The 18,383-nt window shown below is 28.7% G+C and overlaps 1 protein-coding gene across 2 annotated transcripts in view; it reads right to left on the bottom strand.

The window, feature by feature from the left end:
• Positions 1-18,383, bottom strand: part of LOC110282812 (RYamide neuropeptides) — a 93,434-nt gene that overhangs the window by 28,846 nt on the left and 46,205 nt on the right. For both annotated transcript variants that reach the window (XM_071179491.2, XM_071179495.2), the window contains exons 2-3: positions 17,438-17,585; positions 9,025-9,115 (exon numbers count right to left, since the gene is read on the bottom strand). In XM_071179491.2, the coding sequence (XP_071035592.1) occupies positions 9,025-9,115; positions 17,438-17,582 (236 nt within the window). In that variant the 5' untranslated portion in view covers positions 17,583-17,585. The remainder of the gene's footprint in view (positions 1-9,024; positions 9,116-17,437; positions 17,586-18,383) is intronic.

The following is an 18,383-nucleotide window of genomic DNA, read 5'->3' as shown; positions in this document are numbered from 1 at the left end:
TTGGCCTTAAATCTATAAAAAAATTTAATGATTTTCCAAAAATTAAGAGCATCTAAAATAAATTAATACTGTTCTGTGTCATTTCAGAAAATATGACAAATGTAAACAAATAATTAGGTTAGTAAAAAAATTCACAAAAAAATGTTCCCATTTGGGAACATCGGCAGGTAAAAGGTTAATTCTACTTTTCTAAAAAAATAACTTTTTTATTTCCATTGATTTTAAATTATTTAATACATTTTATAATACGTATTAAGTAATAGCAATACGCTCAAAAGCATACTCTCTCACTCAGCGGCGCGACAGCCCTTGCGGGACAAGGCCTACTGTGCCCATCTCAGTTTTCTTGACCTTGGGCTCTGGGGTGCAGGAGCAGATGTTCCGGTCAGGTGGTCAGCCGAACTCGGAACCCCCAGTGTTTAGTTCCCAAGCATGTTTGGTATTCATTTGTCGACCCACTGAAGGGATGAATGGCTGAGTCAGCCTTGCCCGGCCCGAGGATCGAACCAGGGACCTGTGGCATGACAGCGCGAAGCGCTACCACTCAGCCTCCGGGCGTCAAAAGCATAAGTATAAACAAAATACACAGATGGTCTTAAATAATCTTAAGAATACTAATTTGGCGAAGTAGTCCGCCTATGCTGCTACCATCACGTTGATCCTTCAGATAACCTGTCAGAACGAACAAAACATAATTAAGTGTTATAGAACGGGCAATAGATAACTTTTTTGATTAGAGCTACAAGCTAGCAAAAATTACTGATGTTATCTTTTAGATATTTGACATAACTGAATCGTCTATAATCTATTAAAAATACATGGGCTTACGCTAAGCCAATGAGAAAATTCCATTTTTTAAATTTCTCAGAATTTAAAATATAGTTAAAAAAAATCCAAAAATTGGACTTTGACATTTGTTTACAATTGTATTCCTTTAGTTTCAGGTTGAATGTCATATTTTTTAGATATGCGATATACCCGCAATTCGTTATACAGAAGTATACACGCATATTCTTTATTTTATAATGTATATAAATTGTAAACTGTTATTTGACTGCAAGTATGTAGAAGAATTATGTATGCGTAAACCAAATTAAAGAAAATATTTTCTGAAAATGATTAAAACAAATTATTTTCATTATAAAATTTATTGAGGACCTCTCTCTCTGTAGGATTTGTCACCTTATAAAATAAAGCTTTTTGGCAAATGATGCGCTTTGGGAATTCATATTTGGGATATAGAAAGATTTAAAAAAATTTGAACTATGTCATCCAAATAATGTACGTTAAAAGAATTTGAAGAGCATTATGATATAAAAAACGAAATAGGATAAAAACGTATTCAAAACTCATTCACTCAGTTTTACAGTTTCCCCTCGTGGACTCAATAATAGCAATTAAAACCATGCCGATGTGTTAAATCTTTACACGTTTGTTTAAAAGTCTCACGTAAATCGAGAGAAACGCTACTTTTAATAACGACAGACAAAAAAATATTGAAATCATTTAAAGAATAAAATAGTAATTAATAATTCCCTTGGAGTATAAAATATAATTATATATTAAATAACTGAACCATTTCATTTCCTTAACGCATCGTTGTAAAAACATGATTTTGAAATTCCGCTGTAGCCAATTTATCCACTTCGTGATTTTCCCTTCTTAAACGCGAAGAATTTATTACTCTTTCTCAAACAATTTACATAGGCTTATTACATTGTGTACCCAATCAGGATGGAGAGTCTTCACAAGTATTACCTTCATAGGGGTAAAAAATACCCGTTCCTAATTAATAGAAGTGTAATTAATTAGATAGCACTAAATTTTCTCTAAACAGTTCTTCAGCCTTTGGGAATTTGCTTTACATGCCTGAAACTTTAATGCAACTTCGATCGAAGTGTATTTTTGTGAAATTTTGTGTTACCCAGGTTTCTAAAGGCACCCAAATAGGGAAGAAAAGCTGTTTTAAAGTAATTGTGTTAGTGAGAAAGGGAAAAATATGATATTCAAGGGAATATTAAGCCATGCAGTTTAATTTATTAATATAATTGAGGGTTATTTCTCAGTGAATTTTTAAAAACTCTTTGCTTATTATGTAAGATATCCAACAAAAGAAGTTACAAATATGCATAATTTACTTAAACTATGTAAATTATTCTCTTTCAGCGAATTTTATCGGAAGTTAGTAATATAGCTGTATAGCTCAGTTGAGGATTAAAAATTAGACTAATGAATATCAGTCAAATGACGCAATTATAGTTTACTCAAGGATTCAATTCATTAATAAATGTAAGTTATGTATTATCTCAATACCAGGGCGTTACTGTGTTAAAAATGGAGAAAAAAAATCGTAAAAAAGCAGTTCAAGTTACATTGTTATTTAAAATTCAGAGTGCTTTATTCATAGCGAACTTCTTTAATATTAGCAAAGTAATTTTCTGTTCTTGAAAAATAAGGGAATAAATATATGAAAATTTAACTTGAGTTTTTCTGTGCATTAAAGTATTTTAAGTATGCAATAAAATATTCTTCTTAATTTCAGTTATTTTGACTCTTTATAGGGCTAAAATACATTCAAGACGAAAGAAAATGTTTAGTTCTGAATGAGAAAAAAGCAATCAAATATTTAGTTTTTGCCAATTTTCGCCTTAATTTTCAAGAAAAAACTGTAAAATTAAAAAAATATTTTCCTTTTAATAAATTAAAGTTATTAATTATTGTGATTTTTGCATTAACTTCCAGCTTAACAGTAATTATTATAGATTGAAAAAAAATGCTGATGAAATATGCAAAGATAGAAATTGCAGAAAGGAAATCATATGATAAATTTCTCATAAATTATATTTTATGTGAAAAGCCCATAAAGTGAATTTTATTTGAAGAAACATTTAAAAAGTATGATTTTTTACAACAATATCAAACATGATATTTAAATAAAGAAATTATTAAAAAATATAATATTTAAGTACAAAATCATAAAATAAACATGCTATTGTGTAAATAAGCAAGGAAAAAAATATTTTAATAAGAAAACTTGAATAAATATATTATTTAGTTAAAAAAAAAAATCGAGAAAATATAACATTTCAGTAATGCATCATTAAATAAATATGATGTTGTAGTAACTAAATATGATATTAATATTTTTTTTTAAATTTTAAGCATTACATAAATACAACATTCTAATAATGATGTATTAAAAATATATGATGTTCAAAAGCAAAGATACATTAAATAAATGCAATATATTATTGAAAAAGCATTAAATGAATATGATGTTAAAATAAAAATATACTAAGACAATCATTTAAAAGAGCTGGAAATATATAGAACGAATGATCGTAACAAACCAAGTAAGATAATGTAAAAACTTCATTTGCCTGAAGAAAAAAAACAATTAAAAATATCTTTATAATGTTTTTGAAGAATATGAAGTTTTTACATTATCAAGTATATGTGCTTGTGGAAATTCAGTCCCTTGTGTACGCCCTCAATAGTGTCGTCCATTTTTCTTATATTTGGGGCCATAGCGTTGATCTCGGTAATGATAGAGCCACAAACGCTATGATTTGACCAGTTGGTCAAAGACGCGACTTGCCTGATCTTTCAATGTCTGTCCCGTTATCACACTGGAAACATGCAGCTTGGGAAAAAATTATTTTGGAGTAGAACACTGAATTATTAGCTTCACCAAATGCTGTGTGGACTATAAGTTTTTTCCCAACTATTTTTCAACTGTTAAAGTGTAGGAAATTTTTCACTTACTTTAAATTAACTCAGATTCTAAGAGGAGATGGAAATTTTAACAGCTGCTTGCTTAGGTTTAATTTAGTGAATTGTAATTTTTGTTCTTGTGGTCAGGATGTTGTCACAATAGAACACATTATATTTTATTGTAATTTATATTCAAGTCAAAGAGAAGGCGTAAAAAGGGAACTGAGACACTCAGGTATTTCTTGGCTACCTGTTTCGTCCTTGTTCGTTAAAAGCGCTGTTTGTTAAAACCTAAATATTTTACTCAATTTTAAATTTTAATCTCTTTCTTTACAACATTACATAAGTACAACATTACATGTATTTTTCCCACTTACATCTGTAAGCATCATGTTATATTTTGTAGAGCATGAGAAGTTGTATAATGAATTAAAAAACAGTATATGTATTTTACCTTCTCAAATCTGTAATTAAAATATAAATGAATTTTTTCCTTCACATTACTGCGTCTTGAAAATCAAGCTATACTAAGTTATATTATTAATAATCAATATTGCATGAAACGTACGTGCGTACATGGTTATACAATCGAAGAATTCACTTTTCAAGGGTTGGCAAAAACATAAAGCGAAGTTGTTCAATATTATAATTAAACACTTAAACGAACGCGGTTAAAATTTTGATGGAATTTCTTTTTATACGTTGGTATAAGTATAGAGCAAAACAGTTAAACGCTCTTTTATTATTCCATATTTAAAGTTGCATTTTGTTTTAAGTTAAATTAAATTATGTTTTGTTGAAAGTTAAATTTTATTTTCTTTAAGTTAAAATTTGTTAGACTATAATCAAAAGCATGCAGAAAGCATCGTATAGCATAACGTAATGAAAATCATTTGTACGTAAAAACTAAATATATATTTTGAATTTTGTGGGGGGGATTGCATGAACTATTTATTCTAAACTTTAGTCTCCAAAAAAGTATGCAAAACTCGATTGAAGTGAATTATTTAATGAGCAAACGAAGCAATACGAAGAAAAGTCCGAAAGCAGTTCCGAGGGTTGCCGAGCGGCATCGAACAAGCAGCTGTGCCATATAATGCATTATTAATAAGGAATATGTAATGTTGTTGTAGAAATCAAAAAAATGAAAATTATTATGGAACATCTAGGAAAATTATGCAGGCTAAATGAAGTTTTATCTCAAAAGAGCAATTAAGTTATATTTGGCGAAATGCATCACTTGGTAATAATGGAAGTTAGATTTTGACTTGTCAATATAGCTTTAATTTTTCCTCTTACTATTACTTGAACAATTAATTGTATCAAAGCACAGGTTTATATCAGAATATTAATAATATTTATAATATAAGCAAAAACACCGCATTTTAGTTTTAACAATAAACTGTAATGAAGTTATAGTTAAAAAAATTTATCCTTTCATTTAAATTATTTCTGAAAATTTCTCGAATTTATTCCTCGTATTTGCTTTTAAATATATTTTAATAATTATATGGAAAAATAAAGCAATGCATTCTAAGTTAAAATTTCTTAAACTGTTTTATAAAAATTAAATTAATTAGCATAGTTTTAAATCTATTTTTCATTATAAAATCTTTAGGATTTTTCAGAGGATAAAAATTAAAATCCTTTGTGTGTAAAAATAATTTGCGGAAGTTTTTATTTATAGCGGAAAAAGTAACATTAACAATAAAAAACTTGATAAATATTTTTCAGAATGCCATTTTAATTAATTAAGTCTTTTCAAGTCTAAATTCAAGAAAAAAAAACACGTTCAAAAAGTAAATGCTTAAAATATTATTCATGATCATAGCGTTGGTTTTAATTATTTTTTAATGAATCAACATACTGTTAACAGTTTCATCAACAAATTTATTAAGTGCCTCTTTAAAGAGTTTTAATAAATTAGTTAGCTTCAATGTTTATGCGTAGGACAGTTTCTTCATTTAGGTATAAATAAATTTAGTAGGAATAGAACCTTACATAATTGCTTTCGCGAAAATTAAGACATAGTTGCATGTTTATAGCCATTGTAAAACATCAAAAGACCAATTTTTTTATACGAACTGATTTTGTAACAATATTAAAATTTATTTTGAAAATATAGTTTATGATATCAGATTAAATTAATTCAAAACTTAATTTATTTTAAATTATGAAGTACATTTTTCGGAAATTAATAAATGCTTTGCCAATGTTCCTTAAATATCAGAGTTAACTCTCAAAAGCTTATGATCGAGGTAAAAGCGTTAAAAAAAACTAAGAACCTTGCTTTAATTTACTAACAGCTCTTTACTTCTAATTTATTCTTGAATATAAATTTTACCGTTATTTGCCTTTTAGTAGCTGCTGCCAATTTTAATAACTTGAAGAATAACGTGGTAAGATAGTGATAAGATACAAAGGTTTTGTTTTAATTTACGAGATGGTATTTTTTCTACCTTGATGATATTTATTTGGGCTTTTTTTTCTTTTGCATCGATACGTTAAGCGAATAAAATGGTTCATTTTCTCAATGAACTACATTTTATACCTCCAGAGAATTAATAATTACTATTTTGTTATTTTTGTTTGTTTTGTTTTGTTTGTTTTACTATTTTTATATTTTTTGCCTGTCGTTATAAAAGTAGCTTTTCTCTCGATTTTCGTGAGCCCTTTTAAATAAACATCTAAAGATTTGAGCATAGATACGGTTTTGATTATCATTACTCTTATTTTATAACCGTCGTTGAACAGCCGACCCAATTTTATGGGTTTACGACTACTAACGTTCAACTCCGTAGCCTTGTAATTTTGAACCCAATCCGGAAGACAAGAGAACTTCTGGATCGAGTATTGGGAGAAATTTGCCTTCGCGGAGGATGTTTTGATGGAGCTAACCCGCATTTGCGTTACATGGAGAAGAAGACCACGAGAACCTTCCATGGTTAGCCTGACGGCAAGGGGACTCATGATCTGTCCCTGTAATCACTGAGGATACTTTACGTCAACACTGTGGTCGGTGCAAGCCAGATGCGGAATTCATTTCGATCAGCCATTGCTGGGATTCGAACCCGGTTCACCTCATTGGATGGCGAACGCTTTATCCACTGAGACATCACGGCTCTTTTATGATGGTTGACTGTGTAAAGCAAAGCGCAGATGGCGAAAGGTGTTAAAATTCGTCTTAATACTTCCGGGTTATTACAAATAACAAATGAATTCGGAAAATTCCGCAAGCCACAAGGGAACTCCTGGATTAAGTTTAGAGAGAAATTCGCCTTCGTGAAGGACTTTTTAATCGAACTAATCAGCATTTACGTTATATGGAGAGGAAAACATCCCGTAGTTAGCCTGGTGGCAAAGGAACTCTAACTCATGATCCGTCTACCACTGAGGATATTTCACGTCAGCACTGTGGTCGGTGCAAGCCGGATGCGGAATTCGTATCGACTGCGATTCGAACCCGGTTCGCCTCATTGGAAGGCGAACGCTCTATCCCCTGAGCCATCGCGGCTCTTTATTGCCATTATTAAGTCCATGAGGAAAAACCGTGAAATTCTAGCACTAATGTGGTATTTATTCAACCTTGATGGCGATTTGCTCTTTAGAAACGTCGGCCAAATTTCTTACACATAATTAAAATTTGAGTAGTAATGAACACAAACAAATAAAACATGGTGTTAATTCACCAGAAATGTTTTATTTCTGATTAATATTAAATAAAAATTTAATGATAATTTGTTTGTTAGTAGTGGTTGCAAAACCTTTTGCAAATTGTGAAATTTTCAAAATGCACTCTTTTATTTCTTCAAATACTTAAACCGTGATTTAAAAAATTAAAGCGATTAAAAGACTATAATAGTATCGTTACCTGGCACTGTACATTATTAAGTGATTTTTATGAACATCAGGTAATTTCCGTAAATGAGTTCTTTCGATTTTACAATCATTTGCGGCAAACAACGTAATACGACACTGCAGATCATCTTTTTAGCAATGCTACACAATTTCTCTCTCAATTCTTCAATACAATCTTTCTCTTAATTATTTCTCTCTGGTACTTTATACATGACTTCGATTTAATTTTTTTAATCTCCGTTATCTATAAATTATTCATGTTTAAAGAAAAGCGTTCCAAAAGTGAGAACACATAAAGGGGGTTTCATATACCTTTTAAAATACTAATTATGTGACTAAATTTGTATCGACCATCCATCGCTGGCTTTCGAACCCGGTTTATCTCATTGGAAAGCGAACGCTCTGTTCCTTGGCTCTGCATAAAATTTTGTGCGAATCAGTTGAGAATTCCAGATTTGTTCACAGATTATACAAATAATCAAAAAATGCTTAGTATTTACAACGATATCTCTCCAAAAATTGTGTTTGTATTTTATTTCTAACCACAATTTTTATTTTTAGTTTCACAATTTTTATGTTAGTGTACTGTGAAAAGTTTTAGTGTATCTCCACGCCAAAAATGGTGCTAACTACTTTACACAAAAATGGTGTGATAAAATGCTATCCATAACTCTTGGATTTAGTGTTTCACTACACCAGTGTCCTTTTATACTACATGTAAAGTAGCTTTTACACTACTTGGTGTATAGTAGCCACCACCACTTTTGATATTCAGCAATATTAAAATTTATAATTACAGTAAGGTGAGATAGACATAAGAGTCATCAAAGTTATTTTTATAATACACTATAAAGTAATAATCATTAATTTAAGATTCATATGTATGCAAATTATCAACAACAAAAATTAATTTTTAAATCAAGCATTCGAGTAGCACAGAGAGAATCTTGAGACGAGTTCGAACTAGGCTTAACAGAACGGAGGCGGATGAAAATTAAACATTTTAAAATCAGTTAACGCTGTCTTTCAAAACTCTGTCACCAAGGAAAATAAAAAAGCCATAGTTTAAGCGTCTTACATTTGAAGCAATGCGATGATTTTTAACTATATATATAAATAATCTTACTGTGAAGAATTATCTCGGCTTTAGAACAGACAAATAACTTAAATGTTTTAAAAATTATTAAACTTTTTTAAAGATCGCCAATTTGGCGACATTTTCCCGCCTAGATGAAAACTATCAAAATGAGCTCATGTAATGCAGCATTGGAGAAAGTTTTTCAAGTTACTTTTATCAAGCAAAACATGTTACTTTTATCAAACATATTATTTGTGTTTTAGCTCTTGAATTCTGTGACTAAAGAGAATGGTTATATGCATGATTGATTAGTCCTTGATCCAGATTAACAATAACATCTTGGGCTAAAAATTAATACAATTGACTTTTATTACCTCAAACATTTGTAGTAATCAGCGTAACCTGTGAACTTGCAAATCATGGAATCATCTCCGGACAGCGCCACTCTGAAATCTTGCGTGGAATCTGAAAGGAAAAATACGTATGAAGTGGGAAAATCTAAAACAGCATAGAAAAACAATGGGAAGAACTTAAACGAAAATTTAGTTTCAAATTTGACTAGCTACGGAATACAAAAATGATCTTTGCTCAAGTCTCATCAGAAAAAGTAATATAAAGTGTTTTTTTTTTTACCTGTGATTTATTTTAAAGTCAAGATCAGTATTGGTTCCACGCTAAGCTTTTAAAATAGCTTAATATGATAACGCCTTTACCTTAGACCACTATTTCCCCATCTTGGATTTCACTTTCTTTTATTTCCCTAAAATTCTTTTTCTGCTGTTTGAGGAAGTCTGGAATTACCTACTGCACTTCCTTCCAAGACAAGGGCCGTTAACTTTTCTAAAACTTTTTTAGGGAACCAAAATCATGTAAATCACTTGGAGATAAATCATGACTGTAAGGTGGGTGCTCAAGTGTCTCCCATGTATCGCTTTAATCGCACCATTAAATGCCCGCTTATCATTTCTATTCTGTATGTCTTCTCCCATTTGCATTTTCAATCAAACAGCGACCAGCACTGAGCCTTGAGAGCCATTTCATGACAGATTTAGACCGACATGCTTGTCCCTACACATTCTTCATTCTCCACTGAGTGTTTACCAGTTATGTTAATACCATTGAAAACCTGTAGGATGAAGTTGAAAGAGCCATGCATCTATATCCGCAACCAGCTATTCCAATAGTCTCATACAATTAAAAACTGCTATGAGCTAGCCGCAAAAAATCCTATCATTATTTTATAGAGTCTATCCCAAAAAGAATCAAGGCACACATAAAAAAAAATCCTTTAAAATTACCGCGCTGTCTGGTATAACATTTCTGGTAAAAAAAAAAACAGCAACAATGCAATTCTGGTACTAAAAACCTAAATATACGGTTTTTAAACCATTCATTTGTTAATTTTTCCATTCATATGGTAACGGTATGCTGGAAATTCGGGTTTTCTAAATTACGGTTCTTAGTTAAATTCAAAGTTATGGTCAACTGAACCAAAGTACCGAATAAATGGTTTTTTTTACCACGCTTTAAGGTATCATGATTTACCACACTTATTATATTTAATCACATATTATAAAACTATATTTTACTACTAATTTTACCAAAATCATTAACAAAGCGCATTGGTAAAAAATAACAAGTTTTTTGGTGGCGCCCATAGAGCTGGAAATACAATGAATTGTACCATATTCTGATAGTTTTTACCATACTTTCCTTTCTCAGCGCATGAATTAGAAGAAACGGATGGTAAAAGAAGATATTGAGGTGTGGCCGCTCAGTACAAAAGTAAAACTCTTTAATATGCAGCACTTTAATGAGGCATTTGATAACTTATTTTTGGAAGTCTATGCCCTTAAAACAAATAAATTCCCTGTGTCAAATATTAACATGAAGCTTTAAATTGTTTTACTTATTTTTAAATTTTTTTAAAATATTAATATTTAGTTAATTTCAGCACTTAATCATCATTTCTTCGATGTTCTACCACCATATTTTCCGCATGGGGTCTAACCGGCGTTAATAATGTATCTCAGTGTTCGTCTACCATTGTTTTTGTTTCAAGCAAATGTATTTTTTTTTTAAAAAGAGATAAATTTCAGAATTTTAATTGTTTTTTTTTCCAAATTTATCGAAATTCGCAACCTCCTATAAAAATCCTTCAAACGAATCAATTGCATTTAAATACATATTATTTAATAGGAATTATTTGAAGCAGAAAAATATCAAATCTTTGTTGATACTTCCGTTTTTAATCAAGCTGTGACGAAAGAACATTTTTTTAGAACTGAGCATGATTTGCTATTATAGTAACATTATCTTTCATCATCAACCCCTATGACTATCAAAATTAGATAATCATTAAGCTCTTTAATACCTGCATTGTCTTTTATTTCATTGCTTCAATGTCAATGTTAATATTCCTTTAGATCAAAAATTAAAATCAGTGAGTGTTTATTTTAGAAATCTTTTTTTTATGCCAGTTAGAGAATAATTAGAATTATTGTATTTCTTAGTGAATAATCTTTTTTATTTGTGTTTCAAAAGACAAAAAGAGAATTTAAATTTTTTATATTTATTTATAAAAGTGGGCAAAACTCATATTATAAAGTCAATTATTTTAATTATTCTGTCACAATGTAGCATATATTTACAAATTTAATTAATGAGCTTGAAGCTTAGTTTCGATATTATAATGTTTAGTGCTTCGCCTGTATTAAAAGCACTACAATAAAAAGTCAAATTGATCTAATTTAAATTTAAAAATTTGAACCCTTAAAAATACTAAACTACTCATTGTTTTTAAAGTAATAATTTAGTAGAAACTTACATTCAAGCTGTAAATATGTGTACTTATTTTTAAAATAATGTAGACAGATAAAATTAATCTTATCTAATAACTTTACATGTCTTTTGTGTCTTTATTTAGTTTTAATATTATAATGTTAAAACTGATGACTTTTCTAGCATTTTAAGCACTTAAATAAAATCGTAATATTGATTTCATTGAAATTACAGAATTTAGACCTTTACGAAGATTTAACTACTTTATTGCTTTTTAAGTAATTAAATGGTAGGAATTCACATATAAATTGTAAATCTGTGCACTTATTTCTATAGTGGCACATTTATATAGACGTATAAAACTAATCTTAGTATTAGTACTTTTCAGTATTTTGAAAAAAATATATATGTATAAAGTTTATTTTGTCAGCAATGCAAAACTTGAACTTGCACAAATGTTTAACTACTTTATTATTTTTTTAAATAATTAATTAGTAAATGCATACACAAATCTTTTTTAAACTGTGTTCCTATTTTTATGGGGACATATTTACATAAACCTATAAAATGAGATTTATCCATTAAATTTGAAAACGCATTTTAATGATCATTAAGATTTAAATCTTACGCCATAACAGATAGAAATAAGGACTCTTAATAACAGTTTTTTCTAAATAGGTTTTAAATCTTACTTTTTTATACATATAAAAATAAAATAATATCACTAATGATCACATGAAAGTTCCAAGAATAACTCAGAGAATAACCGTGTGGCGATAAACGAAATAAAAAAATTCATCTAGGTTGATCGGAACCAAGAAGATTAATCTTTCTCTTTCACAAATCCAATAAAATGAACCAATTACCTATCGGCAAAACAAGGGATTAAACAGGAAGCACTTCGATAAATAATTCATATTTTCACGTGATATAATTAACAAGACTAAATATGCCTCCAATACTGTGTAAAAATGAATTTTCAGAAATAGCCATTTACTGCTAAGCAAACTTTTCGAAATACATGGCTTTATTAATTATATTATCCCTTTTAATAAATAGATCAAAAACTTTTGCTATATTTATGCAGTGATGAAGCAAAAATTGGAAATTCTTGAGTTGAAAGTTTATGACACAATTATTTCTCAGTGCATAGCTGACGGTATTAACGATTAATTTTGATCATCGTGTTATTTTGGAAAGTAATTATTTAAATTAAAAAATTTATTAAAAATTATACTTTCTGAATCTACCGGTTTCACATATGGTTTTCATAAGCTTAAACTTTATATTTTTTAAACATAAAGCGTATCCTGTGCATTACACTTTCAGATTTAAATTTTAAACTTTTAAATCTTTGTTTTAAATAGTATGCTTTTTTTAAACATTAATTCATTTAATTTTGTAAGAAATCGTATAAGAGTATTTTAAGTCATTAAATTATTTTTCGGTTTGTTTGTTTAGTTCTATACTTTAAAACGTGAAAGTTTTATAATGGAATTTGTATTACATTATCAGCATTAATTATTGTCTTAACACCGGTATCAAAATATAAAATGGTAATCCGTACAACAATGTAATATTCTAATTCATTGAGTTTTATAATATTGTAAACCATGCAATAATATAAAATGTCAATTCATACAATTATGTAAAATTCTAATCTATACAATGTATCTATACAATTTGCGAATTCATTCAGTAATGCAAAATGCTAATCTAAACACAAATATAATAAGCTAATAAATACAATATGCCAATCCAAACAATAACATAATATGTTAATTTATACAACAATATAAAATGTGCCACGACGACTCAAGGGATAGTGCGCTTGTTTCCCAATGAGGTAAACCGGGTTCGAATCCCATCAATCGATGGTCGATACGAATACCGTATCCGGATGGCACCGACCACAATGCTGACGAAAAAATATCGTCAGTGGTACACGGATCATGGGTTAAAGTTCCCTTGCAGTCAGGCTAACCGTGAGTGATTTTCTTGGTTTTCTACTCGATGTAACGCAAATGTGGGTTAGTTCCATCAAAAAGTTCCTCTACGAAAGCAAATTTTTCCAAATTTTTGATCCAAGAGTTCTATTGTCTTCTGGATTGGGTTCAAAATTATAAGGCTATGGGATCGAACATTGGTAGTAATAAACTCAAAACTGCGTCGGCTGCTCAACGACAATTGTAAAAAGATAAAATAATATACTCACCCATTGCACAATATAATATGGAAAACTCATATAGTTGTAATCGCTAAAACTTTCTTTAAGGTCCGAACCCGTATTCATAGGTGTTGGCATATTCATATGTAATTGTTATGCATTCATTATTAATAGTGTTCACAATAAAGATTAGTCAATAAAAAAGTTTTATTATATCTTTCTATATTAATGTGTATTATGCTTTTTATGAATATTAGTCTTAGAAGTTAAAACTGCTAAACTCTTTAATCTAAACTGACTACTTCTACTTTCATTATAAAATTGCATTTCAAACTTAAGATCAGTTACTTTTATAATCAACTTATATATTTTTCATTTATCCAAATTTGTACGTAAATAGGCTATGTTTTATTAAGAAGCATAACTTATGAAGATTTTATCGCGAGAAACTATTGCATAAATAATGCTTAAACTAAGTAGTATAATCACTAAGTAACTAAATAATAAATTTTTAATTTAAAAGCATCCATTAAAAATGGATAAACAAATTTTTAAGAGCTTGTGATCAAATCAGTTTAAATAATCTCTATTCTGAAGAACTTTCTCTTCAAAAGTTTCTCTTAGCAGCTAAAAACTGAAGAAGATATTTTTATCTTCTTTAAATTGTTTCACGGATTAATGTCATATGACAATGTTTTATACTGATGAAAATTAATATGGTTTGAAAATATTATTAATTACATTTGCTTGTAGACTAATTAAGAGTTAAATTTTGAAACATTGTAACTTGCTTAAATTTTTTCTTTTTAAAGATATACAAAATTGCTTATAAATAGCTATTGTCACAGCTACTACAAATTAAAAAATGGATACTCAAATTTCACGAAACTTTCTTCATTTGTGACGAAACTGTTTCCTGATAGATGCTCCGAGTGAATATTTCGTCAAAGTGACTCGTCACTTCTTTAAGAAAACGAATTTCGTCATTCTATTTTTTCTTCCAAAAAAAAAAAAAAAAAATATATGCCAAACTTTTGTGATGGCTATTTTTTTTAACAACCACTTTATCATGGGCAACATACTGAGTCAATGTCACCTTAATAACACAAGAAAGATAGATAGAACAATAAGATAAATTTCCCCTATAACTGAGGCGGAATTCGAACCTGGGTCATTCCTGGTACGAGGTAAAGCTCCTCGGCCACTATACAACCAGGTCAGCTTATATTGTTTCTTTATTTCTGACCGCCTTGTCTTCTAGTTTTATTCTAGTTAACAATCTCGCACAATGCACTAGTTTCGAGTTAGGATTTATTTTTGTCATATATTTGAGAGTTCTCCTTTTGTCACACACCACGTGATTTCGTGACAAAATAATTTTTATAATTAACGAAATATAGCTAAGAGATTGCTGAATCGTCAAAAGCAAGAGTTTTATTTCTAAGAGTGTGCTTGATTTAAATAAAAGAGTTCATAAACGCGAGTCTCTATTACAAAATTTAATTAACTGCAGAAATGCAAATACTTTATTTAAAATTTTAACTAAATCATTCACATAATATAAATTTTTATATGAAACAGATATATTAATTGATTAATTAATTCTAGAAGCATTCAAAACAGCATATTTTACTAAATAATGACTATTTTTAGCATTACTCATTGTATATATTTTTTTTTTGAAAATTGTAATTCATTTTAAGGAAAAATAACTGATTTTTTTAAAGCTTATTCCAGATAGGATAATACAATAGAGCTAGTAATATTAATAATAGAATGACGTATAATAGAACTTCTGCAACTAAAGATAAAAAGGTTTTTCGACAAATGGGAAATGCTAAATATGTATATCACTGATGTCTGAATTTGATTATTCCCTTTGCTAGAAACTAATTAAATATTTTCCATTTAATTAGATCAGAATTCAAGGTGTATTTAGAATATTCCGTCAGATTTCAGATAAATCAATCTACATATTTCCAATTTCAATATGTAAAATTGTGACTTCCTCAATAACAATCACAGTTATCTAGTAGTAATCAGTCTTAAATAAAAATAGGAGATATTGTTTTTGAAAATATGTTGTCACAACTATTAATTGAATTATTTTTAGTTATTGATCTTGTTTAGTTTTTTGTTCTTAATCAATTTAACTTTACTTAGTATGCATTAGTACGAGCTCAGAATTATGAATTGAATTGTATGGTAATTTATTTCTCTCTCTTTTTCTTCGAGTTTAAAATGTAGGAAAAGTCTGCATTCATACGTCAATAAAAAATATATTTCAACCAAGTTTTACATTTTGATCACGTTAGACACAATTTGAAGAAAAATATATGGTTCTTAAGAAAAAAGTAATTCTATGCTTTGAGTAAATAAATTTGTAATTGTCGCATTTTCAGAATTAAATTTGAGGTAAATAAAATGTATTCAAAACACGTTTCGAACAAAAACTAATACTCTAGTTGTTTTAAGGCTGTAAAATATTCCATGCTAATTAAAACGCGTTTAATTTATACATACATTCACATGAATACAAAAATTTCTTATCTTGTGTTATCTTGGCACTATTTCTTATCTTGGTTCTATTTCTTATCTTGGAATAACAGATTTTCCAAAGTTTAATTAGCTAAGCTGAATTTACTCAGTATTTCAAATGGAATTTTTAAAATTTGATAAAATTTAAAACTGCTTTTATTAAGTGGAATACTAGGGAAGAGTGGGGTCAATTGTAACAGGGTACGATTGTAACAGAGCAAAAATTTCGAGTGTCGGGTTCTAGATTTGGTTCCTAGGTGGCGCACAAGGTGTATTTAGTAAATCTACATGTACACCCATGCTGGCAACCATTTTTATGTACTTTTGAAAGAGTTACATTACAGAAGATATTTTCATGCTACGTAAGTACTTTTTTGGTATTAGAATATTATATTGTAACGAAGCAATTTTGTTTAAACAACTAAAAATTATTAACCGAATATGTAAGTGAACACCTTAATTAACATTTAAAAAAAATTAGTTTTCTTAATAAACTAGCATTGTTTTTAACAAATGAAGCTGAAATGCCGTCTTGGGGACGATTGTAACAGCTGAAAATAAATAATCGTATGTTTACAAACCATTACTTAACTTTTTAAGAACCACCTATAGTTTCCTACATCATTTATATTATGTTGCATGTGCATTATTTTATTTGTCACCTTTCACAGCATAAATTAAAATTTTTAACCCCTTGAAGTTAAAAGTTTAACCCTGTAGGTCTCTGCTCATTATTATTTTTACTCCTAAAATATCACTGCTATTTTGATCAATAAAAAAATATATCACAACTATGATAATATGTATAATTAACTATGTTTCAAGTGAATTTATGAACTGTTACAATTGACCCCGTAAGTGGGGACAATTGTAACAAGTGCACGACTGTCAAAAATTGTTAATAACTAATATAATAACATTTAAAATAAGGTATTTTTTTTCTTTTCTAGTAAAGGATAGTCTACATTACTCGTCTGTCAATTAATACTAATAATATATTGGATTTTTTGTTATTTAAAAATATTTAAGTAAAAAATGTTACAATTGACCCCACTCTCCCCTACTAAATATTTCATATTTCATTGAAAAAATTGTATATTTAGAGTACACTGTAGAAAGTTGTTGTTAAACAAAGAATAATACAGAAGAAATATTTTTTTTAAAAAATAAGCTATTTTTAAATAAAAAGATTATCAGATTTAATTTATATATTTAACTTTTTTTATCTAACAAAAAAATTTACTTCAAGGATTTGGCATAAGACTTCAAATTAGAAACTTTGAAAATTAATTCTGAAGTACCTGCAAGGGGTGGTAAAACACTTCTCCTCCCATAACGTCCATTAGGATAAAACTGTTGGGCCCTTCCTTCACACAGTAGGGCTGAACAAAGGATGGTCAGTACCGCAATGGCTAGAATTTTCGAAAACGGCACAACTCCGAACATTATCTAGAAAAATAAAATGTAACATTAGTTCTTGAAAGAAATAATCAATAAAAAAAAATCAAATCAAATATTTTTGATGAAAGCTTTCAAGATAAAATTGTTGGTCTTTATATTTTCAACAATTTATTGGCATCAGACATGTGACACTTCATAAAAATAATTGAAAAGAACGAACATTTTTTCTTTAAAGAATTGAAGAAATGAACAATGCTAGTTTAAGCACGTTTGCATTCAGAAAAGTTTTGATTTTGAAAACTAAATGTTATTTTCCGTTGTTACAGATGAGAAAAGTAAAAATAAAAACTACAGCACTGGTTTTTGTTTTCGAAAAACTTATTTTGGGAAACATTTTTTCTTGCGTTTCAATTATGAAATCATCATTTTTAAATCACTACGGCCTATATGTTTCAAGAAACAGAATGACATGATGCACGACAGAGCAACAAAAAAAAAAGAAACATTTTGAGTGGAATAAAAACCGAAATCATTTCTGATTTCAAATGTAGCCAAACCGAAATAAAATATATTAAAACAAGATAAATTCTTAAATATATAAAAAATTATTGAAACAAATATAGCAATAAATATTTACATGAATATATAGATAAACATGTATATAAAAAATAAAACGAAATTATTATACACAGTAAAAAAATTTGGTGTATTTTTGTGCTGAGGTAGACTAAATATATTTTTAAATACAGAACTATAATTATGGTGTAAGAAATTATATAAAATTCATAAAATATCGATTATTTGAAGGAATTAGGGCGAATATGATACTTTTTTTTGAAAAAAAAT

Source organism: Parasteatoda tepidariorum, chromosome 3 (genome assembly GCF_982258835.1).
Source record: "Parasteatoda tepidariorum strain Cologne lab strain chromosome 3, Ptep-v5.0, whole genome shotgun sequence".
In the NCBI taxonomy this organism is placed as follows: Eukaryota; Metazoa; Arthropoda; class Arachnida; order Araneae; family Theridiidae; genus Parasteatoda; species Parasteatoda tepidariorum.
This window is presented reverse-complemented; position numbering and strand designations above follow the sequence as displayed.